This window comes from Pseudopodoces humilis, chromosome 10, assembly GCF_049639895.1.
Source record: "Pseudopodoces humilis isolate 2021_Gansu_Grassland_sample_001 chromosome 10, ASM4963989v1, whole genome shotgun sequence".
In the NCBI taxonomy this organism is placed as follows: Eukaryota; Metazoa; Chordata; class Aves; order Passeriformes; family Paridae; genus Pseudopodoces; species Pseudopodoces humilis.
The window spans coordinates 31141678-31169553 of record NC_142209.1 but is presented as its reverse complement, the minus strand read 5'-3'; the positions used below and the strand labels follow the sequence as shown (position 1 = coordinate 31169553).

The 27876-nt window shown below is 55.6% G+C and overlaps 1 protein-coding gene across 1 annotated transcript; it reads left to right on the top strand.

Moving 5' to 3' along the window:
- The first annotated feature begins 128 nt into the window (after positions 1 to 128).
- On the top strand, positions 129 to 6303 carry PTGER3 (prostaglandin E receptor 3). The gene is made up of 3 exons (XM_088060450.1): positions 129 to 988; positions 4419 to 4648; positions 4775 to 6303. Exons 1-3 carry the CDS (start codon positions 191 to 193, stop codon positions 4827 to 4829), a joined length of 1083 nt encoding a protein of 360 aa, XP_087916576.1. The 5' UTR covers positions 129 to 190; the 3' UTR covers positions 4830 to 6303.
- The last annotated feature ends 21573 nt before the right edge of the window (positions 6304 to 27876 follow it).

Below are 27876 nucleotides of genomic sequence, written 5' to 3'. Positions count from 1 at the left end.
TGCCCGCTCTGTCCCGTTCCGCCTCTCCCGGCCCCGGGGCGGGTCCTGCCCGTCCCTCACATAAAGCGGCCGCGCGGGGCAGCCGGGGCGCTGCCGGCTCCGAGCCGGCTCCGGGCTCGCTGTGTTCGTGCTCCTGTGTCGCTCCGAGCCGGCTCGGTGCCCGCTCCATGCGGGATCTGCCGGCTCCGGGATGAGCCCCTGGCAGCAGCGGCCGCCCAACGCCAGCGCGGCTGTGGGGCCGGGCCCGCGGGGGAACGGCACGGGCCGGGCGGCCGAGCGCGGCAGCGCCGTGTCCGTGGCCATCCCGCTCACCATGATGCTGACGGGCGTCGTGGGCAATGCCCTGGCCATGCTGCTCGTGTCCCGCAGCTACCGCGCCAAGGGCAGCCGCAGGAAGCGCTCGTTCCTGCTGTGCATCGGCTCCCTGGCGCTCACCGACATGCTGGGCCAGCTGCTCACCAGCCCCATCGTCATCTCCGTGTACCTGTCGGGCCGGCCCTGGGCCACCATGGACCCCTCGGGCCGCCTCTGCGACTTCTTCGGCTTCAGCATGACGGTGTTCGGGCTGTGCCCGCTGCTGATCGCCAGCGCCATGGCCGTGGAGCGGGCTCTGGCCATCCGCGCCCCGCACTGGTACGCGAGCCACATGAGCCCGCGGGCCACCGAGCGCGGCCTGGTCGCCATCTGGGCCTCCGGCGTGGCCCTGGCGCTGCTGCCGCTGGCCGGGCTGGGCCGCTACGCTGTGCAGTGGCCCGGCACCTGGTGCTTCATCAGCACCGCCGGCGGCAGCGCCTTCGCCGCCGCCTTCGCCGCGCTGGGGCTGCTGTCGCTCGTGGTCACCGGCGCCTGTAACCTGGCCACCATCGCGGCGCTGGTGGCCCGCTGCCGGGCCAAGGCCGGCTCGCGCTGGGGCCGCATCGCCACCGAGACGCTGCTGCAGCTGCTGGGCATCATGTGCGTGCTGTCCGCCTGCTGGTCACCGCTGCTGGTACGTGACAGCCGCCCTGCCCTGCCCTCCCTGCGGACACCCCGGGCCGGGACAGCGGGGCCGGGGGTGCTGAGCCTGCCGGACAGGAGCGGGGAGAGGTCCCGAGGAGAGCCGGGCTGCAGGAGCCGGGGGGCGGAGGAGGAGAAGGAGGTTCTCGTGCAGAGAGAAAAGCGGGATGTGAGGAGCGGCTCTGGGAGCAGTCAGACGGGATTTGGGGGGTTTTATTTGCTCCCGCCTTGCAGCAAAACTTCCTTCAGTGTTTTATGAGAAAACGCACGAGCCGTGACTCTGAGAGCCCGCTGGGTTTGATTTACAGCAGCCTCCCGGCCTCGGCCACTCTGGGTTTTAAGGATCCTTTCATTGCTTTCCACTATTTTATTATTCCTTCCTTAAGAACCCCTCGTTGTGATGTAGGAGTGGGGGAGGCACAATCCACATCTTTGCCGTGTGGGACCAGGGCACACCCGGGGGCTGGGATCCCATCCCGAAAGGCTGGGCTGTTCTATCAAGGAGTAGCAGGATTTTTTTAAGATTTGTACTTGATATCTTTGAGCAGGATGGGCTGAAGCTGGTTGGGGAAATGCTGAGGTTATGTGAAAGGCTCTTTATGGCTGGAGAAGGTTTTTCTCCTTGTCCTGTTACCCCCGAGGGTTTCACCAGCCTTGAGAGGAGATCCCTGAGATGGGGAAGCGTTTCCTCCTCCCCCAAGAGCAGGGCTCTCACACAGACGGGTGAGGAAGCTGGGATTCCGCTTGGTGCTTTGGTGCCCTGGGCATTCCTGTGCTTTCAGAGGCAGAAGTCAACCCTCAAGCACCAGGGGATCCATCAGCACTTCCCTTCCCCCGGCAGCAGCAACACTTGGAATGTGGAACTTCTTCTGTGGAGTTCTCAAAATCCAGACTCGTGGTGCAGGGGTATTTTTATAAATATATCTCCATTTTTATACTTAAAGCTCCATTTCCAAACATGCAGCCCGGATTATTCTGTACAGCTCTGAAGTGCAGGTCAGGAATCAGAGACCAGATTTTTGGAGAAGTGACCAGGGAGAACGCAAATTTTCACTTTTCAGTGAAAGCCAGCCCATAGCAATCATTTAACCTGTAGCTGCAGCACTCAGCAGTTGCGAGAAACGGAGCTGAAATAGAAATCCAGGGCTTTACAGAGGAGGCTTTTTTGTTTCTGTGGCTTTTTCAAAGACATCTGAGTTTTGTAACTGAGAACTAATGGATCCTGGCAGCTGCTGCTGAGAGGTAAACAACGCCCTCGCCACACACGGTATTTTTAGAGCTGATCTGTTGATGTAAACGACAAAATCAAATGTGATTTAGCAGCAGAGGGAAAGTTCTGACAGCGTGGCTGTGCTCTGGAGTGTCCTGCACGTCTGGCTCTGTGCTGGCTTGGGAAGGAGGGAGGAGAGCAGACAGGGCAGGAATTGTTCCCTTTTTCCAGGAGCTTGTTGGACTCACCAGGGAGCACCTGGGGGGACACCCCACTCCAGAGTGGCATTGCTGGTTTCCAGTTCACACTGATCTGTTTGTTTTGGAGCATGTGCTGACAGGACACAGGGAATGGCTTCCCAGAGGGCAGGGCTGGATGGGATCTTGGGCAGGAATTGTTCCCTGGCAGGGTGGGCAGGCCCTGGGATGGAATTCCCAGAGCAGCTGGGGCTGCCCCTGGATCCCTGGCAGTGCCCAAGGCCAGGCTGGATGGGTTTGGAGCAGCCTGGGACAGTGGCAGCTGTCCCTGCCGTGGCTGGGGTGGGATGGGTGGGATTTGAGGTCCTTCCCAGCCCAAACCAGTCTGGGGTTCTGGGGTAGCCCTGGAGCTGGATGGCAGCACACAAATGTCTCCGAGGTGAAATGAGGGAAGCTGTTCCTTGATTGCACAGAAACTCCACTGCAGCACAAACTGGAATTCTCACAATAATAATTTTGGATTTGCAGTCTACAAAATGATTCCTCGTCAGAGTTGTTTCAAAGTTATTTAAATCCAGATGCTCAGGACTTCTGCTGCTTTTCCTGTTAAAATGCTTCTGCTCCTTATCCCTCCTGGCAGACAGAAACTAAAGACGTATAAAATCTTATTCATAATAACAGTAAAGTTTTAGCTGCTTTAGTTGAATAAATCCAATCATCAGCCATATTTCTGCATGCATTTTAAGCCAGATTTTTAATGGCATAAATCATGTTGACTTTATTCCACCTGATGTTGTTCCTCTGCCTTGTGCAGCCTTTTAATCCATTTAGAAGACCAATAGAGACCATGATAAACAACCTCTAATGATATCAAACAAACAAAATTTCCAGTAGAGCAGCTGTTGGCCCAACAGCTACTCCAATAAAGAGATATTACATAATAAAGCCAGGAACGAGCAGCAGTTGTGTGCTTGGGAAATGTATTCTATTAGCCTGGTGGTTTTGGAGCTCCATGTGAAAAAGAGATGGCAGAGTCTGGCAGGGCCAGGACTGGGGTGGTGTGTGAAGAGCCAGGCAGTGGCTCTGGCAGTGTGGGGCTGGTGCCCCAGTGGCTCCTGCTGTGCTCTGGCTCTGTATCCATGTTTTCACAAGGCTCTGTGTCCATGTTTTCACAAGGCTCTATCCATGGCCACTGATGTCAATGAAATGTCGTGGGTAGAATCCTCAGCTGCTTCTGTTTAAAGAAACAAAAACAATTCTGTGCTGTCCACGCTGCCCTGCCCTCCAGACAGAGCCCAGGCTTTCCAAGGTCAGCACATGGTTATTGATCTGGCACCCACAATATCCCTTGGAAGGGAAGAATCCTCCCTGGAGCCTGTGCTCCTGGGCAGTGTGGGGACAGCAGCAGCCCAGCTGTGACCTCTGTGGTCAGCTGTGACACAGCTCTGAGGAGCTTTCCTGTGGGATCGCAGCCTGGCCTGGCCCTTCCCAAAGGCTGGAGCCACGGGACTGGCAGCGATTCCCTGCGGATCCGCTCCCTCGGGCTGTTCCCAGCGCTCTGGGGACTGGCTGCCAGTTTATCCAGGGGCTGGGAGCGCTGGGAGCACTGGGAGCACTGGGAGCACTGGGAGCACTGCTCTGTGCCCCAGGGCAGTGCTGGGTGCGTGTCCATCTCCGTGGCACTGGGAGCACACGGACAGCCCCGGTTCCGCAGGGATCCTGGGCAGCACAGGCACACAGCCGGGGCCGCTGGGTCATACCCAGGAAAGGTTTGTGAGCAAAACAAGGATCTGTTCAGGAAAATGAGGTGTTCAGGATCCCAGGCTGGCTGGGGTTGGGAGTAAAGCTCATGCAGTTCCAGGGGCAGGGACAGCTCCCACCATCCCAGGCTGCTCCAAGCCCTGTCTGGGGCACTTGCAGGGATGCGGGGGCAGCCGCGGCCTCTCTGGACGGCGGTGGCACCGCTGTGGTGACACTCAGCCCCTTACCCTGTGTCCCTTTCCCTCCCTGCCCAGATCACCATGCTGAGGATGATCTCGGAGCACACGGCTGGGCCCTGCCGGGCCGGCTCCGGGGAGCCCCGGCGCTGGGAGCCGCGCCAGGAGTGCGACCTGTCGCTGACCGCCGTGCGCCTGGCCTCCCTCAACCAGATCCTGGACCCCTGGGTGTACCTGCTGCTGCGCAAGATCCTGCTCCGCAAGGTCTGCCAGGCAGCCAGCGCCGTGTCCAAGTGCTCCAGCGCCGAGTGCCGGGACAGGGACAGGGACAGGGACAGGGACAGGGACAGGGACAGGGACAGGGACAGGAACAGGGACAGGGACAGGGACAGGGACAGGGACAGGGACAGGGACAGGGACAGGGACAGGGACAGGGACAGGGACACATCTGTCTCCCTGCCCGAGGAGATCCGCCGGACTGCGGCCTGAGGGTGTTCCCTGCGGGGAACCTGGGAGCCTGCTGACCCCTCACGGTGTCACTGCTGGAGCCAGAGTGCCAAATTCTTCCTGCAGGTGCCACAAGTGCTGGGATACAGTAGGACACGACCCTCTGCAGTCATGGCTGAGCTGCACAGCGAGAGGAGGACATGTCCTCATCCATGGTCACTGCAGAATGGGAGAAGAACACGTCCTCATCCATGGTCACTGCAGAATAAGAGAAGAACACGTCCTCATCCATGGTCACTGCACAATGGGAGGAGAACATGTCCTCATCCATGGTCACTGCAGAGCAGGAGAAGGACATTCCATGGTAACTGCACAACAGGGTGAGGACGTTCCATGGTCACTGCACAACAGGAGGACACATCCTCATCCATGGTTACTGCACAGAAGGAGAAGGACATTCCATGGTCACTGCAGAACGGGATGAGAACGTTCCATGGTTACTGCCACTCGTGGCTGAGATGCACAGAGGAAGGTTCTGTGAGCCTAAAGTAGAGCCTGAGGGAGCTTCTCGTGCTTTAAGGTGGAAGAAATTGTTTTCCTGACAGCCAGCAGATTCTCCAGATGGAATTACTGAAGGGAGATACTCCCTTAAATACTACTGAGAGTATTTAATACTAAAATTACCTCCTTCAGAGAGTCCTTCCTCCTTTTTGCTGGAGGTACAGAAAGAGGGAGAAAAAACACAGGAATAAGGAAAAAAAGTTAAATTTGGTTGGATTTCAGTGTTTTAAAACTGAGCAGTGATGGAACATCCATCTCTTCCAAGGACTGAAGGCAGCACGAGTCTCCTGCCTCCTGATAAACGCTGATCCGTGTGGCAGCTGAAGGGAGCTTGAGGAGGGTGCAGCACCGGGGCAAGGGGAGAAATCCCTGATTTTTCCCTGGCAGCCTGTGGAATGTGCAGGGAGGCTGGAGTTGCTGCTTGAGGGGGGCAGATGAGAGGAGGAGAGTCAGAGGCAGACCCACTGCTGCCACAGGAGCTGCTTTCCTGGGAAGTGCCGAGTCCATGAGCAGCAAATGCTGTGGGAGGAATGGGGCTGGCACTTGGGGCCTGCAGAGAGCCCAGAGCAGCATCCCAAAGAGTTCAGCTCTTCCTCCAGAAACACAAATGTGGCAGCTCTGGGAGTTTTTAAACTGCAGCAGACTGGAAGCAGTGGGTGGAAGTGTGTGAATTTGTCAGGTCTTTTCCCAAAGAAACTTCCATGGTTTAGTTACAAACTCAGTTCCAATCCATTGGTGCCACATCTGAGGCTTGTTTTTTAAAAAGCTGTGTCTTAAGGCATTTTCTTCACCCTTCTGGGGCTGACAGCCTCTCATGTCTCCTGTTTTGTAGCCTTTGGGGTGAAATCAAGTGCAAATACAATAAAATACAGCTGATATTCCATGTGCCAGGTGCTGTGGAATTCAGGGGTCTTACAGGCAAATGAAGTCCTGCATCTGTGAGGAATTTCTTTACTTACACAACCTTTACTTTTTTTAATTTGTTTATAAAAGTAATTCCTCAGCAAAGAATCTGTGCCTTCACTTTTGTCTTGCATTGTCTGATTCTTGTCCACATAAATCTGATTTTATGCAGGTGATGTGTGAGTCCAGCCTAAAAGCCAAGGTTTAGCTTTAATTGAAGACCCAGCCTAAATTTAATGGATTAAATGCCTTTTTCAGTTTGAGTTGCTGGACCCTGCTCTGTGCTGAGCCACTCCTGGTGTAACAACTACAGGTTCATCAGTGCTTCAGGGGAAAAACGCTTTAAAAAGTGCCTTGCAGGAGTCAGACTCTGCGTTGTTGGGATTATTTGGGGCTGGAAAAAGCCTCTTGTGTGCAGAGGATCCCTTCTGTTCCCTCTGTGTACTTTTCCTTTGGGAAAGAGCTCAGCAGAGCCGCTCACTTGTGAAATATGTCGGGATGACCTCAGCTGCCTGGACCAGCCCTGGCCAGCACATTCCTGGCTCCCGGATTGTCTGGAGTCACGGCTGGGATGGAGGGAAGGGAGAGGGAACCCACGCCTGTTATCCCCCCCTTGATGGGAAAAGCAGGGTGCTGTGCCTCCTGAGCGTGGAAATCTGGGGATGGGACACTGGGAAGGGCCCTCCAGCAGATTGAGCTGATTCCTGGTGTCAGGGTGGGTTCACTGCACTCACATGAAACTGCTTTTGTCACCAATAGTCAGTGCTGGGATGGGCACTTCTGTCCCTCTGGGGGGTAAAATGAAGGAGCTGCTTCATCCAGGTGGGAAGGGATGGGAGCTTTACCTGAATGGGAGCTCCATCCAAATGGGAAGGGATGGGAGCTTTACCCAGATGGGAAGGGATGGGAGCTTCACCTGAATGGGAAGGGATGGGGGCTCCATCCAGATGGGAAGGGATGGGAGCTTTACCCAGATGGGAAGGGATGGGAGCTCCATCCAGGTGGGAAGGGATGGGAGCTTTACCTGAATGGGAAGGGATGGGAGCTTTACCCAGATGGGAAGGGATGGGAGCTTTACCCAGATGGGAAGGGATGGGAGCTTTACCCAGATGGGAAGGGATGGGAGCTTTACCCAGATGGGAAGGGATGGGAGCTTTACCCAGATGGGAAGGGATGGGAGCTTTACCCAGATGGGAAGGGATGGGAGCTTTACCCAGATGGGAAGGGATGGGGGCTCCATCCAGGTGGGAAGGGATGGGAGCTTCCCGTTTGTTTACAGGAGAGGGGTGGGAGTTGTGCCCTCCAGCCCTGGCTCTGTGAGGGGCTGCACTTCCTAAACCTGATCCAAGGAGCTGAGGTGCACCTGGGAGCTTTCATTCCCATCTTTGTGGGTCGGGAAACTGTGTCTGTGTCCTGGTTCTTTCACGATGCCTTTTCAGCCTGGTTTTGTGTGCTGTCCCTCTGCCTGAGGTGTTCTGGGAGCTGTATGGCACGGAAAATGCACCTGGAGATCACGGTTTGCCTGCAAACCACTGGTGTGTGTCCCACCTGTGTGTGTTTACCAGCGAGAATAAAATACCAGAGTGACCCTGGCCTTGGCTGGGTTTTGGCAGGAGCTGCTGGAGGTGGGGCCAGAGCAGATTTTATCTGCCCAGTGATCCAGGGACTGCCTGTGGGAGCTGCTCTGCTGGGAATTCCAGCCCAGGGGAGCACAGCACCTGCACCTGCACCTGCACCTGCACCCCAACCCAGCCCAGGCTCTGGGGTGTCCCAGCACAGGTGAACTGTCTGCAGCCCCTCCCACCACGGCTCTTCCCGTGTTTTTATCCCATTATTCCCATTATTTTACTGGGTTTTTGAGCTCCTCAGGAGGACTGACACAGGGGAGCAGCACTGGGGTGGGGAACCCCAACCTAGCCCAGCCCAACTGGGAAATCCCTGGTGGCTGCTGGGTCTGAACTGACACAGGAGTTCCAAGCAGGCAAATCCCAGAATTCTTGGGGTTGGAAAAGCCCTCCCAGAGCACCGAGTCCAAGCTGTGCCTGATCCCAGCTTGTCCCCAGCCCAGAGCCCCGAGTGCCACGTCCAGGTCTGCCTTGGGCACCTCCAGGGGTGGGGACTCCACAAAATCACAAATTACATTTCCCAGACAATGGCAGAAACACCTCAGAGCCAGCCCCAGCCCCCACTGAACAGCTGGGTTTGAGTTTCCCTTTATCAGTTTGATCTGAGTTTAAAAAAAACCAACAAAAGGCAAATCAGAACCAGGGTTTGATAAGGAGCGGAACACAGGAGAGCTGTGAAGGTAGAAAAACAGCTGGGAGCACAAAAGAAATATCTCTGTGACCTTCAGCAGCAGCAGGAAAAGCCTGAGCTGAGAGGTTTGGTTGCCCAGAGGCAGCAGAAAGCTCCCCAAAATTGTGCTGTGAGGACAAACAGCTCCTTCAAGTCACATCACTCTGTGCCCAGGGTTACAGGAGCCTTGGAGGGATCCCACAGAATCCCAGACTGGCTTGGGTTGGGAGGGTCCTTAAATCCCATCTCATCCCACCCCAGCCATGGCAGGGACAGCTCCCACTGTCCCAGGCTGCTCCAAACCCATCCAGCCTGGCCTTGGGCACTGCCAGGGATCCAGGGACAGCCCCAGCTGCTCTGGGAATTCTATCCCAGGGCCTGCCCACCCTGCCAGGGAACAATTCCAAGCTCTATCCCAGCCCTGCATCCCAAGGACTTTCTCTGCTCCCCGTGGGCAGCTCTGCCCTTCCCAGCCCTGCTGCCATCCCCAGCAAGCCCTGCCTGTCCCCTGCCTGTCCCCTGGCTGTCCCCTGCCTGTCCCCTGCCTGTCCCCTGCCTGTCCCCTGCCTGTCCCCTGCCTGTCCCCTGGCTGTCCCCTGCCTGTCCCCTGCCTGTCCCCTGCCTGTCCCCTGCCTGTCCCCCTGCTCCCTGCTGCCTGTCCTCAGCCAGCACCCCTCGCTTTGTGTCCGTGTGTCTGCAGCTCCTGGGAGGATGTAGTGGTTTAGATTTGCCAGTTTTGTTTCCCGGCCAACACACCAAATAAATGTTGTGGTTTTAAAGCAGCAACTAAAAAAATCACTAGAAAATTTATTTCTTGCTGTGAGATATGGATTAGAACAAGAGCAAAACAGGTTTAAAACTTAAAAGGAATAAAAAAAGTTTATTAGCAAAACTACATGAATAAGAAAACCAGAATAAAACCTCCAGAAAATTCTTTTTTCCCCCACTACCCAACCATTCCCTTGTTCACATGACAACATAGAGACAAAAAAACTTTGGTGTTTACAACAGTCCCAATTCTTGCTATGGTCTTTCCATCAGTCTTTGTAGAGAAACAGAAGTCTTCTTCTGCTAATCTATGGAGTTTCTCTCAAGGAAACTATTTCTGTTACAGTTTTCTATTTTTCTGATGCCAGCTGCCTGGAAATCCTGTCATCAGTTCTCCCATTTCACATCACTCTGAGGTGTGTATGGGTCAATGAGTCCAGGGATGTCATTTTTAAGGATGGGTTATTCAAAGGCAAAAGTTCTCTTCATTTGTCTCTGTGAGCTTGCCTGGAAACAGAAGTTTTCTCTTTGCCTCTTAATGGCCCAAAAGGTAAAGTCACCCCAGGACAGAGGCACAGGAGGAGTTCCCATCCAGCTGCTGCTGGGGCTTGGGGAAGGGACCTGGGGCTGTCCCAACACGCTGAGGGGAACGAGCCCAGCCCTGGGGAGGCTCCAGGAGCTCTGCCTGTTGTGCTCCTGCCTCTCCCCAGCATTCCCGGTGGGAACAGGGAGCAGCAGGAATGCCCGAGCACCCCTCGGCAGCACTCCGGGCTGGCCCAGCCCCGGGCACTCCCTGGTTCCCTCCAGCTCTGCCTTCCCTCGGAGCAGTTGGGATTTTTCAGGGATGAAGTCAAAAGGAGAATTAATCCAGGCTTGTCAGGAAGACAGAGCAGCCCCAGCAGTGACGGGGGTGCAGGAGCTGAGCCCCCCCTGCGCTCCAGGGCACAACATGAAAGAGCTGCTCTGAATATGAAATATGTCAAATATGCCCAAATGCATTTTGTGAAAGACAATGTATTTATGTTTGGGGCTGCTTTGTTTGAAGAACCCATCGTGGCCAGGGCTAGAAGCCCCAGTTATTTTGACTTTCTGTAAACACAGTGGTTGGACAGACCTTGCCCCCCTTCCCCACATGGGCTGTTTGCTCCGGGGAGCCGCAGTTCTTCCATGCATCCATCAGGACAAATAAATCCAGCATTTATAATGGCTCTGGGCTGGCAGATGAAGGGAAGTGTTCATCCCCACTTGGAGTGGCTTTTCAGGGGAGGATGTCATTCCCAGCAGCTCGTGGTTTATGTGACAGGTTGGAGTCGGGCACATTTTGCCTGATTGTTTGTAGTTCCCTGGCTCTGAACGTGAACAGAGACAAAAGCAGGCCTGGAAAAACCCTCTGCCCACATTTGGGCACGGCTTTGTCCCATCCTGGCCTCGGGGGGAGGTCAGAGCCTGGCAGTGCCCAGCTGTGCCCAGCCCCACGCCGAGGGAGCTGCACAGGGCCAGGGCTGAGCCCGTGCAGTGCCCAGAGAGGCTTCACTGAGCCAGGGCTGCACCTGCAGGGCTTTGGGCTGGAAATGCCCTGGCACAGAGCCCCACCACCCCAGGGCATCACCCGGGATGGGAATGCTCCAAACCTGGATCCCAGCCCCCCTCCACCCCCTCCCCAGAGCACTGGGGCTCTGCTCTGTGCCCCGGGACTGAGAGGGATCTGCAGCCTGTAATGCCACGACTTTAAACATTCAAACCCAAAGGATCGGCCAAAGCTTGGGCTCAGGGATCCTGGAGGTCTTTTCCAACCTAAATAACTCTGTGATTCTGTGGATCTTTGAAACATCAGATCTGCTGCGGCTGTCCAAAGGGCGGGGCTCGGCCTCCTGTGGCTGAGGAAAATCCAGCAGGGCTCGGTGGCCCCGAGCAGAACCAGCCCGGCCGCCCAGCTCCACCTCCGGGGATGTTTACACTGAGACAGCCAAGAACTGCCTGTCCCTGTGTCTGTGTGTCCTTGTGTCCCTGTGTCCCTGTGTGTCTGTGTGTCCTTGTGTCCCTGTGTCCCTGTGTCTGTGTGTCCTTGTGTCCCTGTGTCTGTGTGTCCTTGTGTCCCTGTGTCCCTGTGTCCCTGTGTCTGTGTGTCCTTGTGTCCCTGTGTCCCTGTGTCTGTGTGTCCTTGTGTCCCTGTGTCTGTGTGTCCTTGTGTCCCTGTGTCCCTGTGTCCCTGTGTCTGTGTGTCCTTGTGTCCCTGTGTCCCTGTGTCCCTGTGTCCCTGTGTCTGTGTGTCCTTGTGTCCCTGTGTCTGTGTGTCCCTGTGTCCCTGTGTCTGTGTGTCCTTGTGTCCCTGTGTCCCTGTGTGTCTGTGTGTCCCTGTGTCTGTGTGTCCGTGTGTCCTTGTGTCTGTGTGTCCTTGTGTCCCTGTGTCTGTGTGTCCTTGTGTCCCTGTGTCCCTGTGTCCCTGTGTCTGTGTGTCCTTGTGTCTGTGTGTCCTTGTGTCCCTGTGTCTGTGTGTCCCTGTGTCCCTGTGTCCGTGTGTCCTTGTGTCCCTGTGTCTGTGTGTCCTTGTGTCCCTGTGTCTGTGTGTCCTTGTGTCCCTGTGTCCCTGTGTCCCTGTGTCCCTGTGTCCCTGTGTCTGTGTGTCCTTGTGTCCCTGTGTCTGTGTGTCCTTGTGTCCCTGTGTCTGTGTGTCCTTGTGTCCCTGTGTCCCTGTGTCCATGTGTCCCTGTGTCTGTGTGTCCTTGTGTCCCTGTGTCCCTGTGTCCCTGTGTCCCTGTGTCTGTGTGTCCCTGTGTCCCTGTGTCCGTGTGTCCTTGTGTCCCTGTGTCTGTGTGTCCTTGTGTCCCTGTGTCCCTGTGTCCCTGTGTCCCTGTGTCTGTGTGTCCCTGTGTCCCTGTGTCCGTGTGTCCTTGTGTCCCTGTGTCTGTGTGTCCTTGTGTCCCTGTGTCTGTGTGTCCTTGTGTCCCTGTGTCCCTGTGTCCCTGTGTCCCTGTGTCCCTGTGTCTGTGTGTCCTTGTGTCCCTGTGTCTGTGTGTCCTTGTGTCCCTGTGTCTGTGTGTCCCTGTGTCCCTGTGTCCGTGTGTCCTTGTGTCCCTGTGTCTGTGTGTCCTTGTGTCCCTGTGTCTGTGTGTCCCTGTGTCCCTGTGTCCGTGTGTCCTTGTGTCCCTGTGTCTGTGTGTCCCTGTGTCCCTGTGTCCGTGTGTCCCTGTGTCCCCATGTCCCAGTGTCCCTGTGTCCCTGTGTCCCTGGTGTCCCCAGTGCACCCACAGTGTCACACTGCCCTGCCTGGAGTGTCCCTCGTGTCCCCAGGGCCTGCTGGGCAGTGGCACAGCTCAGAGCGGTGCAGGTGGGCTCAGAAACCTCCGCAGTGCCTGGGAAATGCAGGTGATGAGCGACAGGAGTTTCTCGGTGGCGCTGCCCGGTGCTGGGTGGAAGGTGCCCCTCGGGGAGGGTCCGTGTCCTCTCGTGTCCCCTCGTGTCCCCTCTGCTCTGTGCTGGGCCCTGCAGCCACCAGGCTCACCCTGAACAGATGCCCATGGCCAGGAGGGCTTTTGAATTCCAGTTTCCCACTTGAGCCAGATCCCACCTGGACATCAGACATCCCCAGCTTGTGCCAGCCTGGAGTGTAACTCTGGAATTAAATCACTCAGTGCTGCTGGCTGATCTCGTGTTGTGATTCCGTGATCTTCTCCAGTCCTATTAGAAACACCAGGGACCAAACTCCCCTCATTTTTACACAAGTAATTTTAATTAGCATGTTAAAATAAATGTCTTAACATCAGCCTGTCACCTGCCTTCAACTGCATTTACAGTGCCCTTTTCCATCCCTAAACTCTCCCTGGGATCCCCAGGAGGGTCCCAGGGATGTGGGCAGGCACTGCACATGGTGGAGAGCTCCGTCCTGCCCCTGCGTGTGGCCAGAGCTGTTCCCCAGTGCTGGAAACTCAGACAGCTCTCGGCTTTGGAGGAGACAGAGCCTCCGGAAAACCAGCTGCTGTCTCCTGACCAAACTGGCATTTAGCAACGCCTGATGGCCCTTCCTTCCCAAAATAACCGGGAGAGCAACGCCCCAGGAATGGGAGCTGTTATCCCACATCAGAGGGGTTTGTGCAAGCTGAGCCTGGATTTCACTGTGGGTCACGGTGCCCACGGGACATTCCCAATCTGCTTCCCACACCTCCTCTCTGGAGACTCACCCTGGATTCACACCAGGCACGACCTTTCCCACAATGGGAGCTGCCTCCGTTGGGAAAGGCTGGTGAGAGTGCAAGGGCTGCAGTTCCAAGAGCTGTTCTTCCAGGGGCTGCAGTTCCAGGGGCTGGTGCTGTTCCAGGGGCTGCAGTTCCAGGGGCTGCAGTTCCAGGGGCTGCAGTTCCAGGGGCTGCAGTTCCAGGGGCTGCAGTTCCAGGGGCTGGTGCTGTTCCAGGGGCTGCAGTTCCAGGGGCTGGTGCTGTTCCAGGGGCTGCAGTTCCAGGGGCTGGTGCTGTTCCAGGGGCTGCAGTTCCAGGGGCTGGTGCTGTTCCAGGGGCTGCAGTTCCAGGGGCTGCAGTTCCAGGGGCTGCAGTTCCAGGGGCTGCAGTTCCAGGGGCTGTGTTCCAGGGGCTGGTGTGCCACGACCAGCACTGAGGTGTCACCCCAGCCCCACAGGCTGGCCCTGGGGGCTGTCACTGCTGCTGCCCTGCTGTAGCACAGCCCAGCTTTATTCCCAAATCCCTGGGGTTCATCCATGCCAAGGCTGGAGCTGGTTGTCAGCACGTGTTCCCAAAACCAGCGCTGCTGTGCCACGTGTGGCCTTCCCCCCGGTTTTCCTCCCTTTTTTGTGCCCAACACCGCAGAGCTGGAGCCAAAGCCCCATCAGATCCATCCTGGATGTCCCTCACATGCCCCAATCCCTGCTTTGGGGTGAGCTCTGTGTATTCGGGGGGGCACAGGGGAATGCCGAGGAATGCCGATGGCACGAGGCCGGAGCAGGAGCTGCTGCCAGGCTCTCCCAGGGGATGAGGCCGGGCTGAGCCCCAGGGAAGGGAGCCACACTCCAGCACTGGGAACAGCAGGAATGGGGACAGACAGGGCTTGGCCCCTCTGTGCCCAGCCCATCCCTCAGCCCCGGCTCCTGGAGAGCCCCTCACACCAGAGCCACAGGGGAGCAGCTGGGGCTGCCCTGGATCCCTGGCAGTGTCCCAGTGGACACTGGGCTGGAGCAGCCTGGGACAGGGGGAGGTGTCCCTGCCATGGCAGGGCTGGGAATGGCTGGATTTAAGCTCCCTCCCAACTCAAACCGGTCTGGGATTCTGGGATTCCAGAACCTTCCACCTGTTGATTTCACTTCCCATTGCCAGGGTTTCCTCACCCCCTGCCATGGATGGATCCTGTGGCTGGGCTCAGGCTGCCTGGAGGGCTCTGCTGGCTTTGGAGTTGGGGCTTGTGAGGGATTTGAGGGCTGGGGATGACCAGGACCTCTGGGATCACCAGGGCAGGTCCATGCACAGGGCTGGGCCCCAGAGCCCCCCTTGCGTGGCCTCTCCTGGCCCTGACCCCACAGAGCTCTGGGGCTGCCCCAGACCCTACAGTGGGAATGGGCTGGGAGGGGACTGGATACAATCCCTGCCTGTCCCCGTCACATTTCAGGGCATGGCTTTGGCAGCAATTCCCATTTCCCGCTGTGAGCTCCAAAGCCATTCCCAACACTCCGGTTTCCCTGGAAGCTCCTCCTGGCAGGGACAGGGGGCACAGGCGAGCCTCAGGGCTGCACCTTGCCTTTCCCAGCAGGATCGTGGAGCACTGTAAATTAAGCACAAGAGCCACAATTTATTCCTTTTTTGGGAAGCTTTTTTGTCTCCTCTGAAACATCCTCGCTGCAAATCCTCCCGCTCCGAAGGCAGAGGGGAACCCAGCCCACGAGGGCTGAGCCCGAGGCTGCAGAGGTTTTATTTGTGCTTTGCTCACTATTTATGGGGTTTTAAAATTAAGTTTTCTAATGTTACTTAATACCCAAGTAAGTTTGATTTCCTTGAGTTCCTTGAGTTCCAGTGAGGCTCTCCAAGGCAGAGCAGCCTGTTGGCTCCCAGCTGGATGGACAGCCACAAAATTCCCTTCTCTGCCACATTCTGTGGCCACGCTGAAAAAAGAACGGTTTTGTCCCAGTCTCACCTGTCTGATCCTTTTTTGCCCTCAAGTGTCTGCTGAGAGCTGGGTGAGCTCATTCGCTGTTCCACTGCTGGGAGCTGCAGCCATTCCCTGGGAACAGCAGCAAATTCCATCCCTTCCACAGCATCCCACGGACACAGGAACAGAACAGCTCCAGAGCTGCCAGGGCAGCTCGAGCACCTGGGAAGAGCCTGGCCTGGCTGAGGCTCAGAGGCACCAAATCAGGGCTGGCTCCTCGTGTCAGGACCTCAGGAGGCTGCAGAGCTCAGCTGAGGAGAGGAGGGGTGAGCACAGCCTGAAAAAGGAGGAAAAACTCTTTAAAAATAAACATAAAAATATAAAAAAGCAGAAAATCAACTCCTGTCACAGCATTGTCCAACTTCCAACCCTGCTTCCAGTTCCAAGTTTCATTTTCCATCCACCCAGTCATGGGAAAAGGGGAAATGCTGAGCCCTGGAGGGGCATTTTTCAGAGTAGCCGAGGGGTGACCCAGATATTACATGGCAGAGGGTGAATCATGGTGATGTCACTGTGATGTCACTGTGAGGTCACATTTATTGATTGCAAAGGCCACCACAGCCTTTTTCTTCAGCCCACATGGAATGCAGGTGCCCCCTCCAGCACCTCTTCCCTACACCCTGTGGGGTTTGGATTCCAGCTGGGTTTGGTTTCCATGATGGATTTGGTTTCCAGCTGGATTTGGTTTCCAGTTTGGTTTGGTTTCCAGTTGGGTTTGCTTTGATTTCCATGCTGGGTGTGGTTTGGGTTTGGTTTGGTTTCCATGCTGGGTTTGGTTTCCATGCTGGGTTTGGTTTCCAGTTGGGTTTGATTTCCATGCTGGGTTTGGTTTCCATGATGGGTTTGGTTTCCATGATGGGTTTGGTTTCCATGATGGGTTTAGTTTGGTTTCCATGCTGGGTTTGGTTTCCATGCTGGGTTTGGTTTCCATGCTGGGTTTGGTTTCCATGCTGGGTTTGGTTTCCAGTTGGGTTTGATTTGGTTTCCATGCTGGGTTTGGTTTGGTTTCCATGCTGGGTTTGGTTTGGTTTCCATGCTGGACCTGAGCATCTCCCAGATTTTGTGGGGCTTGACCCAACTGATGACATTTAATGTCTGTCCCTTGTTTTCCTGATCTTTCACAGGGATTTTTCTCCAGGGATTTCTGGACAGGGTCTTTGGGAACAGCTGCCTCTCCCGAGGGCAGGAACCTCTCCCGGGCAGCGCTCGGAGCTCCAGCCTGGAGTGAGGCTCCATCCCCCTGTGCTGGGATGGGCACCGGGGTGAGCCCACGGGACCCTGCCCTGCTCCTCCAGCCCCACAGGCTCTGGGAGACCGGGCAGGTGGCCCCTGGCAGGGAAAGGGGCTGGAACGTTTCCCGTTTCCCAACAGGAAGGGCAACCCAGGGAAATTCAGCCCCTGCTCCACTGAATTATTCTATGGGCAGCCTGGGAGAACACAAACAGCACATTTACCCCATAAAGACATTAATAATTCCACAGTCTGGAGTCTGAAAGGTGTTTCTTTTATTCTAAGTGTTTGCAGAGTGAAATTAAACTGCTGTAAGCGCTGAAGAAAGGTAATTTATTTTTGTTTCCCTTTTCCCTTTCAACCATGGCATTTAAATATTAACTGCAGCGTTTTACCAAGCACATCAATTCATTTCCTGTGGGGGCAGAACCAAAGAGCCTCAGCAGGAGCCCCGATGGCCTTAATGAAACCCTGCATTAAGCAGAGCAGTGACCCTGGGTGGGAACAACCCCCCAGCACCCAGATTTCCCCAGAGCCGCTCTCCTGCCTCCTCAAATCCTCATTCCTCGGCTGCCTCGTGCCTCTCCTGAGCGCTGGGCAGCTGGAGCCAGGCTCTGAGTGTCCCTCTGGACACGAGGGGGACCTGAGCCACTCCTTGGGGCTGGCCCCACGTGGGGACCAACCCCACAAAGCCCCCGAGCCCCCAGAGCTGGGCAGGGCAGAGCTCTGGGATTCCCAGCCCGGCATTCCCAGCACCGCTGCTGCTCCTGCAAAGGCTGATCCTCAAAGCTGGGCAGGGACAGAGGAGACCTCGAGCCTCCCCTGCAGAGTCCCCTGGGTGGCTCAGTGTCCCCTCAGCAGGAACTCTGCTCTGAAGGGACCATTTCTCCTCCCAAGGCAGCACAGCCTCCAGTGGTGCAGATGGGGAACAGGAGAAATCTCCATTGGTTTCAGAACAGGCCACAAGAAAGGAAGAACCTGCTGATTTCCAGAGTTAATGAAATGGAAAAGCTCTCCAAGAGCATCAGATCCAGCCTGTGACCCATCCCCACCTCAGCACCAGCCAGAGCACTGAGTGCCCCATTCCTGTTCTTGTTCCCATTGTATTTGTAACCACAACATCCCCACAGTGAATACTGGAACCACATCTCCACACTTCCCAGTGAATATTGGAACCACATCTCCACACTTCCCAGTGAATACTGGAACCACATCTCCACACTTCCCAGTGAATACTGGAACCACATCTCCACACTTCCCAGTGAATACTGGAACCACATCTCCACACTTCCCAGTGAATACTGGAACCACATCTCCACACTTCCCAGTGAATACTGGAACCACATCTCCACACTTCCCAGTGAATACTGGAACCACATCTCCACACTTCCCAGTGAATACTGGAACCACATCTCCACACTTCCCAGTGAATATTGAAGTCTGGGCTTGATGATCTCTGTGAATCCTTCCCAGCTCAGGATATTCTGTGATTCTATGATTCCCCTTGGCTCCAATTATGCTTTTTTCTTCCAGGCTGGATTGTTAAACCAGAGCACGAATAGCAGCACCCTCAAAAAAACCCAAACAAACCCTAAAAACAAACAAAACAAAACAAAAAACCCCAAAACAAACAAAACAAAAAACAAGCAAAACAACAACAACAAAAAAATCCTTCAAAACCCCCAGTGTTCCATCTGTCAGGCTTTTTTTTTCAGCCTTCTGCAGGGCTGTAGAATCACAGAACAGTTTGGGTTGGAAGGGACCTCTGGGGTTCCTCTAATCCACACCCCCAAATAGATCAGAACAGGGTGGAGGTTGGTTTTGCTTTCCCAGAAGAGATGCATGTGGCTTGTCTGCCATTAACTTATTCCTTAAACCACTTTTTTCCTTGCAAAAAGCCCTGACTCAGAGTGCTCTTGAACAGGACAACTTCCCTCGTTCAAAATAGCCACAGTTCTTTGAAAGAAACCAAACCTCAAACCACTTCCTTCCCTCCAAAGTGAAAGCTCCTGGAGCAGTGGTGTCAGGCAGCACTTGTGGTGCTTGGGGAGTGTTCCTGCTCCTGCTCCTGTCCCCGCTCCCGTTCCTGTCCCTGTTCCTGCTCCTGGCTCCTGCTCCTGGCCCTGCCCGTGGCTCCTATTCCTGCCCCTGTCCCTGCTCCTGTCCCTGATTCTGATCCTGCTCATGTCCCTGTTCCTGTCCCTGGATGGAAACTCAGAACTGAAACACTGCAGCCCCTAAAAGCAGCTGCTGAAGTGCTGTGGATGCGCCAGCCTGGCCTCCACCCTTGCAGCTCCCAGGACTGAAGGATTGAGGATTGAGGAAGGGATGGAGCCAAGGCCAGCTCCCCACCTCGGCTGCAGCTCGGGACTCTGCAATTTATTCCTCTCTCTGCACAGCAGCACTGTGACCCGGGGCCAGCAGGAGCAGGCACTGCTCCCCCACATCCTGCCTTTATTGCCGTTTATTTCTTTCCAGCTGGTTATTGATCCATCCTTTGGCAGCAGCGGTTGCCATGGCACCAAACATCCCAGTGCTCTCCCCTGCCTCATAAATAGCAATTATGGCACAGCAGCCCAGGCTTTGCCATCTGGACAATCCCGTTCACTTTCTCCCCCATCTTCTCTCCACAGGACAGCCTTTGCTTTCTAATCAGGATTTACCTTTTTAAACCCCTTTATTCCCATTTCCCTGGGCAGGTGTGGGGTTATCCCATTGTTCCAATGTCCAGCAGGATCCAGAGTCAGGAGCTGCCCTCGAGCTTCCAGTGGAGCACGGGGAGGGAATCTGGGAGTGTGGGGAAGGGAACAGGGCTGGAAGTGGAGCTGGAGCAGCAAAGCTGGCAAAAGCTTTTAGCAACTTTCAAAAAGAGGGAATTACCCAGACCTAGGGAATCCTGGGTTGGGTTGGGAGGAGAGTTAAAGATCATCCCCCCTGGCAGGGACACCTCCCACTGGCCCAGGACACCCCAGGGATCCAGAGGCAGCCTGGGAGCATCTGCAGAGCGCCAGGAGCACAGGGAAAAGGGCAGAGGTGGATTTGGGAGCTGGAGCTGCAGCACACAGCCAGTGCTCAGAGCCCAGCTCCGCATTTCCCTGCCCAAGGATTCTGATGGAGCTCAGCTGGGGCTGCTCAGCGAGAACCTGGCTGGAAATGCAATAAATAAATAGAGAGCTGTGTCAATCAATCAATCAATCAATCCCTAGCAACACGTGCAGCCCTTTCCCAAATTATTTTAGGATTATGGAATTATGGAATCCCAGACTGGTTTGGGTAGGGAGGGACCTCAGAGCCCACCCAGAGCCACCCCTGCCATGGCAGGGACACCTCCCACTGTCCCAGGCTGCTCCAGCCTGGCCTGGGACCCTCTGGGGATCCAGGGGCAGCTCCAGCTGCTCTGGGAATTCTTGTGCCAGGGTCCCCTCACTCCCCTTCCACTTCACCCCTGGCACTGAAGCTGTGTCACAGATGTGACCCTGGCCCTGTCCCCGAGGGTGGCCAAAGGACAATTCTCAGTGTGAGGTGATGTCCCAAGGTCCCTCAGGAACAGCCAAGTGCTGATGTCCATCCTGCCCTAGCTCCTGAGCCTGAAACAGCAGCAAAAAATCACATTGATCTCCACCAACATCCCCAGAACATCCCCAGAACATCCCCCACACATTTCCACCCCTGGGAAATGGCCTGATTTAAAGGCAGTAACCCGAGCTGTCCCGTGCACTTTATTCCTTCTGGCCAGCCTCAAAGGTTGCTGCTTCCAGTTTTGCAAGGTGCAGGATGGAGGAGGCGACAGAGGCGTCTGCAGGCATGGGAGCGATTTGAAAGCTCTTCCAGAGCTGGGCTCTGGGGAGATTCAACGGGGGCTGCAGCACCAGGAGATTGTTTTTGTCCCTAAAAATAAACAGCAGAGAGTTTGGCTCAGCAGGATCTGTGTACAGCCCTGGGGATGGAAAGCAGCAAAGGAAGTTGTTTAAAATAAATAAATAAAAAGAAAACACCATTTTTTCCCTCTGCTAGGGAGCCAGGTTTTGTTCTCCTGGATATCCTGCCAAGATACACAAAATGTGACAGTCCCAGGAGCGCGGCAGCCCCAGCGGCAAGCGCAGGGTGGCCTCGGGGTCACAGAGCAGGGGACACTCCTGGGCTGCTGGGGGTGACTGGGGGGGTCACACCCCGGAGCTGGGGGCTCTCCCTTGCACATTTGGGGCTCTGGTGGCACATCTGGGGCTCAGGTGCCAGGAGCCAGCCCAGGGGAAGCCCTGGGGTGCCAGGGCTGTGTCCCTTTGCAGAGGGGACTGTCCTGTTCCTGCTCCAGCTCCAGCCCCAGCTCCAGCTCCATCCATCTGAGCACAGCAGGGCTGGCAGGAGCAGGGGACAGTGGCAGTGCCACCAAGCCCTGCTGCTCCTCTCAGTTTATTTAAGTCCTGCAGTTTATTTAGTAGCTCCTATTCTGGGGTCTGTGCGGCAATTTCCCTCTGCAGGGCACAGATTTTCCATTCCCAGCTCTTTCCTGGGGCTTCAGCACACGAGACCCAAGGGGTTAAAGCTGAATGCGTTGAAAGAAAATGCAACATTCTCCGACAAAGCTGCATGGAACAAGAGGCTTTGGAGAACCACAGGCTTGTGGAATGAGGCTGGAAAAGGCTGGAAAAGACCTCCAAGGTCTCAGAGTTGAAAGGGGATGTGCTTTGCTGAGCTTGGTGATATGGAGCAGTCAGAAAATTTGGCTGGGAGGGTCACCGAGCTCCAGAGCCAGGTCCTGGGCCAGGTCCCAGAGGCACAGCAGGAGTGGAAGTGGCCCAGCTCTGGGAAGCCAGCAGCAGCCAGGAAAAGGCTGAACTCACCCTGAAGCTGTTCAAAATGACACTCGGCTTTTCACAGCTCGGTTTCTGCACAGGGCAGAGCCTGGGGAACTGCTGCGGGACATTCCTCGGAATCTGGGGCTGGAGCACCGGGACAGGCCCTGGCACAGAGGAGCTGTGGCTGCCCCATCCCTGGGGGTGTCCGTGGGTGTCCTGGTGTCCCCACAGTGTCCCCAGTGTCCCCACAGTGTCCCCCCAGTGTCCCCATAGTGTCCCCAGTGTCCCCACAGTGTCCCTAGTGTCCCCACAGTGTCCCCCCAGTGTCCCCAGTGTCCCCACAGTGTCCCCAGTGTCCCCCCAGTGTCCCCACGCTGTCCCCACAGCTGAGCTCTCCCCCGTCCCTCTGCAGCTCCCAAACCTGGCACAGCCACCGAGGTTCGGTCCCTTTGCAGAGCACCAGCAAGGAAAAAAACATCTCCTGGGTCTGGAGAAGGAATTTCCATGTGCACGAGTTTTCCAGATAAAAAAGACAGGGGTTTGTTAACATGTGTCACTTCTCTCTGTGGTTGTATTTCACAGAGGAAAGCTTTCAAAACAACTTTGACTTTTATTAGAGGACACACGTAAAGAACTTTTTTTTTTAATTTTTTTTTTTCTTTTAAATGAATCAGCTGTTCCATCGCCCCTCTGAGTCCAGATCCTGAGGAACATAAACTCTGCAGAAGAGCCTTTGGGATCCCAGAACTGACGATGGCTCTGAAACAGTCATTTTATACCCTCAGGAAAAATTTAAATCCTGGATTTAGGCTGTTCCATGTTGGAAAGGCTCTCAGGAGCTCTGGACACCCAGGACATTTTCCAGGCAGGCTCCAAGGCCAGGCAGCAGTGACCGAGGAGCTGAGCCATGGCCCCGGAGCCCTGAGGGGAGCCCTGAGGGGAGCCCTGAGGGGAGCCCCAGAGCTCTGAGGAGAGCCCTAATGGGAGCCCCGGAGCCCTGAGGGGAGCCTTGGAGCCCTGAGGGGAGCCCGGGAGCCCTAATGGGAGCCCCGGAGCCCTGAGGGGAGCCCTGGAGCCCTGAGGGGGGCCCTGAGGGGAGCCCTGAGGGGAGCCCTGGAGCCCTGAGGGGAGCCCTGAGGGGAGCCCCAGAGCTCTGAGGAGAGCCCTGAGGGGAGCCCTGAGGGGAGCCCCAGAGCTCTGAGGAGAGCCCTGGGGGGAGCCCCGGAGCCCTGAGGGGAGCCCCGGAGCCCTGAGGGGAGCCCCGGGCCGCTCCCGGCCCCGCTCGTCCCGCCCAGGCCGGCCTCAACCCGCTGCGGCCGGGCCACGGCAAAACCGCGGTGGGATGGAGGCAGCACCGAGGGACCCCAGCTGCGTTTACTGAAAAACAGCCCCCAAAATACATTTCCTGTGCCTGATTTCCCTTGGAAATGTGCAGGATGGTCTGGCAGCCGGAGGGGCCTGCTCGGGCCAGCCCAGCCCGGCTCCTCCGAAGGGCAGGAGAGCAGCCAGGACCCAGGCTGGGAAAAGGTGTCCTGAAAACTCCAGGCTGGGATAAAGGCGTCCTGAACACCGCAGGGTGGGATAAAGGCACCCTGAATAACCCCAAGCTGGGATAAAGGTGTCCTGAACGTCCCAGGCTGGGATAAAGGTGTCCTGGACACCCCAGGCTGGGATAAAGGTGTCCTGGACACCCCAGGCTGGGATAAAGGTGTCCTGGACACCCCAGGCTGGGATAAAGGTGTCCTGGACACCCCAGGCTGGGATAAAGGTGTCCTGAACACTCCAGACTGGGATAAAGGTGTCCTGAACACTCCAGACTGGGATAAAGGTGTCCTGGACACCCCAGACTGGGATACAGGTGTCCTGAACACTCCAGACTGGGATAAAGGTGTCCTGAACACTCCAGACTGGGATAAAGGTGTCCTGGACACCCCAGACTGGGATACAGGTGTCCTGAACACTCCAGACTGGGATAAAGGTGTCCTGAACACTCCAGACTGGGATAAAGGTGTCCTGAACACTCCAGACTGGGATAAAGGTGTCCTGGACACCCCAGACTGGGATAAAGGTGTCCTGGACACCCCAGACTGGGATACAGGTGTCCTGAACACTCCAGACTGGGATAAAGGTGTCCTGAACACTCCAGACTGGGATAAAGGTGTCCTGGACACCCCAGACTGGGATAAAGGTGTCCTGGACACCCCAGGCTGGGAGTGCAGCTCAGTAAAGCCACCCTGAATGCCCCAGACAGGAGGGGATCGTGTTTAAGAGCAGCTAAAACCACAGGAGACAATAAATTACAGCCCTCAGGCTTCAGGCTGGCAGGGAGGGAGCCGGGAGAAGGATCCAAGGCTGGATCCAGGAGGCTCCTGGCACTGGAGGGGGCACAGAGGGGCAGGTACAGCCCCCAGAGGGCACCAGGGGTGTGCTGACCCTCGGGACATCACCCCAGTGACCCCAGGCCAGGCCCAGGGGCTCAGAGCCCACCCCCAAAACCCCTCATCACTTACAGAAACCAGGGGGTGATGGGGGACCCTAATGGGAATCACCTGTGATGGGGACCCTTAATGAGAATCACCTGTGATGAGGGACCCTAATGGGAATCACCTGTGATGGGTCACCCTTAATGAGAATCACCTGTGATGAGGGACCCTAATGGGAATCACCTGTGATGAGGATAATGCTTAATGAGACTCACCTGTGATGAGGATAATGCTTAATGAGAATCACCTGTGATGAGGATAATGCTTAATGAGACTCACCTGTGATGAGGATAATGCTTAATGAGATTCACCTGTGATGAGGATAATGCTTAATGAGCTTCACCTGTGATGAGGATAATGCTTAATGAGATTCACCTGTGATGAGGATAATGCTTAATGAGAATCACCTGTGATGGGTCATCCTTAATGAGATTCACCTGTGATGAAGGTCACCCTTAATGAGGCTCCTGAGCCACACCCACCGAGGCTAATTCAGCTGAGGAGGTGCCAGTATTTTTTCAATGTTGGTAAAATAAACACGCTGAAGTGGGAAGTTACATTACTGCGTGTGCTTTATGAACATGTTTTAATTTAAATAAAAACCAAAATCAGTCCAGAGGAGTCTCTGGAGCCAGGCTGGGAGAGCTGGGGGTGCTCACCTGGAGAGGAGAAGCTCCAGGGAGAGCTCAGAGCCCCTTGCAGGGCCTGAAGGGGCTCCAGGAGATCTGGAGAGGGACTGGGGCCAAGGGATGGAGGGACAGGACACAGGGAATGGCTGCCACTGCCAGAGGGCAGGGCTGGATGGGATCTTGGGCAGGAATTGTTCCCTGGCAGGGTGGGCAGGCCCTGGGATAGAATTCCCAGAGCAGCTGGGGCTGTCCCTGGATCCCTGGCAGTGCCCAAGGCCAGGCTGGATGGGTTTGGAGCAGCCTGGGACAGTGGGAGCTGTCCCTGCCATGGCAGGGCTGGGATGAGCTTTAAGGAGTGCTTTTCAGGGCAATGGAAATGATATAAATTAGAGACATGAAACAGCTCTTTAAGCGGGAATTTGATGAATAACAGCTCCTTGGAGCAGTGGAACAGCAGGAATTCAGGGTAGAGGAAATTCTTTCCTGTGGAGGGGAGGTGCAGTGGGGGATGAAAACCAGGGAAAAACACAGCATAAAACACTCCCAGGCACAGGGGGGGATTTTGGGGTGTCTGTGCAGGGTGGGAGCTGGATCAGTGATCCCTGTGATAAAACAGCCACAACATCCATCAGTGCAGGATGACACCTCAAAACCTCGTCCTTTGATCACTCCCACTGAACCAGGCCTAGCCAAGGTGGGATTTAATTAATTGCTTTTCTTCATCAGCCCAGGAGCCTGGAATTCCTGAGCACTTCTCCCCAGTTTTGGGGCACAAGCCGTCCCAAGTGAACAGCGTCATCTCAGCTGGAAGACGTGAGCACAGTGGGCAGCCCATAAATATCCATTATTGTTCCATGGAAAACAGGAATATGCACGTGGCCTTTGGCAGGGGAGCCCCGCCCTCTGAGGAGCACAGGAATTATTTGGGGCATGGCAGGAATGTCTCTCCCCTCATTCCATCTCTTTTATCCTTCTCCTGGTCTTTAGGATCCTTCAAATAGAAGAGCTTGTGTTGGAAAGCAGAGGAATTTCCAGCACAGCAACAAGGAAAGGTGCGGGATCAACAGGCTGCTCGGTGGGGATTAGACACGGCTGGGCAGCCGGATTCCCACGGATTTCGGTTATCGGGAACGTCATCCCGAGGTCTCCTCTGTTTCCAAACAAGGCCTGCCCAAAGCAGATCGTGGAATCCACAACCTCATCACATTTGGGCTTTCCAGCTCAGGAATTCCTGGGGATGGAAACAGGAATTCCAGCTCAGGGCTGAGGGGCGGTGGCACCGTGTGGGACACTCCCGGGAATGTCCAGTGGTGGTGGCAGGAGAGCTGATCCCACCGGAGCCACACACGGAGGGGTCTGGCTGCAGAGCAACACCGAGACCCCAGACCCCCTCCTGTGGCTTTTGGGGACCCTCAGCACGGCAGGGACCATGTGGGGCAGGGTTGGGCACTCAGTGGGGCAGGGTTGGGAAACTCAGTGGGGCAGGGTTGGGAAACTCAGTGGGGCAGGGCCACCTTCCACAGCCCAGGGTGCTCCAATTACATTTGCACTAATTACCCTGGAGGTTTCTGACAGAGAAGAGATGCAGAAAAGCAGAGTTAAATTATTCTCCTGTCACAAGTCTGCCCAGGGGAGCAGGAACATCCTGTTTGCACTATTATGAGATAATAAAGGCATTAAACAGGACATAATTATGGCCTCGTTAGTTATGGCCATACACATTTATCGGGGGGTTAAATCTCTGTTCAGACCACAGACTCGACCTGGCCTAAGAATCCCCCTGGAATGCCAAAGTTTTCCCTTTCAGTAATGTCTAGGAGTTAATAAAATCCACGGGTAAAGGAACAAGCACAATTCCTGCCGGGATCTCGGCGCCAGGACCGTGGGACACGGCTGGGACAGGGGGACACTTTTCTCCTGGCCACATGTGACAGAATCCAGGGACGATTTGGGTGGAAGGGACCTCTCAGAGCTTCACCTGCAGTCACTCCCCTGCAATGGCATCTCTCAAATGTTATTTATGTCCTGCTCTGGCTTTTTTTAATAGAGGAGGAAAACTTCCCTCCCTTCCTCCTCATTTGTTACAGGCATTAAGTTAAACATGGCTTCCTCTTAAACTCGACCTAATCCAATTAATATTAATATTGCCCTGAGCCAGGCTGATCTCATTAGTGTCGATATTTAATATCTTTTCTGCGAGTTGTGCTGAAAATGAGCTTCTTGCTCTTCAGCGAGTCTGGAGAGGAGGAACAGCGTTTTCTTCCAGCTCGGGAATGCGGGAATAAGGAACGGCCTGGGGCAGGGAGTGCGGGATGCAGCGGCTCCTCAGCCCCCGGCAGAGCTCCGGGAGCTGCGGGGCCCCGGGCACGGGAAGTTCTCGGGAAGTAACTCCGACCTGGGAGCCTCAGCCAAGGAGGGAATTACGGGGAACCACCGGGATAAAGCGCATCCCGCTCGGGCCATTCGCAGCACTCCATCCCGCGGAGGGAGGAGCGCACTGGGGACCCGGCTGCGACATCGGAGCTGGGGGATCTCCTGCAGCTCCTCCTGCTCCGCAGGGATGCTCCGGGCACGGCTCATTAACGGGGGCACGGCTCATTAACAGAACGCTCATTAACAAACACGCCAAAAGTCGGGGATTCCGTTGATTCAGGATTCCTGCAGGCTGCTGTCCCGGGAGCACCAAGGGCTCGGCAGGAGCTGAAAAAGGAGTTTTAACCCTGCTTGCTGCCATCCCCTTCCCCTTCCCTCCCCGGGCTCAGGGGGATGGATCCCAGGCAGCGCCCGCACCCCAGCTCAGCAGAAGGAATCACTCCCGGGACGTGAGAAGGAGCAGCTGCCGAGCTCAGGGCCAGGGTTTGGAGCAGAATCACCCAGATTTTGGTTGTAGCAATAGCAGCAAGGGAAACAGGATCCGTGTTCTTCAGAACAAAACTCCCTTTTTGTTTTGGCCCAGCAGCAAATAACTGGGACCCATAGAATGCCATAAAACCATAGGATGGTGTGGGTTGGGAAGGACTTTAAAGAACAAGCTGATCTTTCGGGTCCTTTCCTATCCAAACCACTCCATAAATTACAATTAATCCCCTTTCATGTGCAGAGCCCGTGGAGATGATGCAATGAAAACTGCCCAGCTGCAGCTCCAGGGCTCACTGCAGGATGGTTTCATCCTCCTCCTCCTCCTCCCAAACCACAAAATGAATCTTTCCTTGCCACGACCTCCTGGTTTTAGGTCAGGCTGCTCTTGCTGCCCTCTGCCCCGTCCCAGCACATCCTG

Excerpts from the sequence above, each read along its gene's own strand:
- PTGER3 (XM_088060450.1), top strand. The coding sequence starts at position 191 with ATGAGCCCCTGGCAGCAGCGGCCGCCCAACGCCAGCGCGGCTGTGGGG. Across the intron at positions 989-4,418 it reads CCTGCTGGTCACCGCTGCTG|ATCACCATGCTGAGGATGAT; the intron begins GTACGTGACAGC and ends CTCCCTGCCCAG. Across the intron at positions 4,649-4,774 it reads TCCAAGTGCTCCAGCGCCGA|GGACAGGGACACATCTGTCT; the intron begins GTGCCGGGACAG and ends GGACAGGGACAG.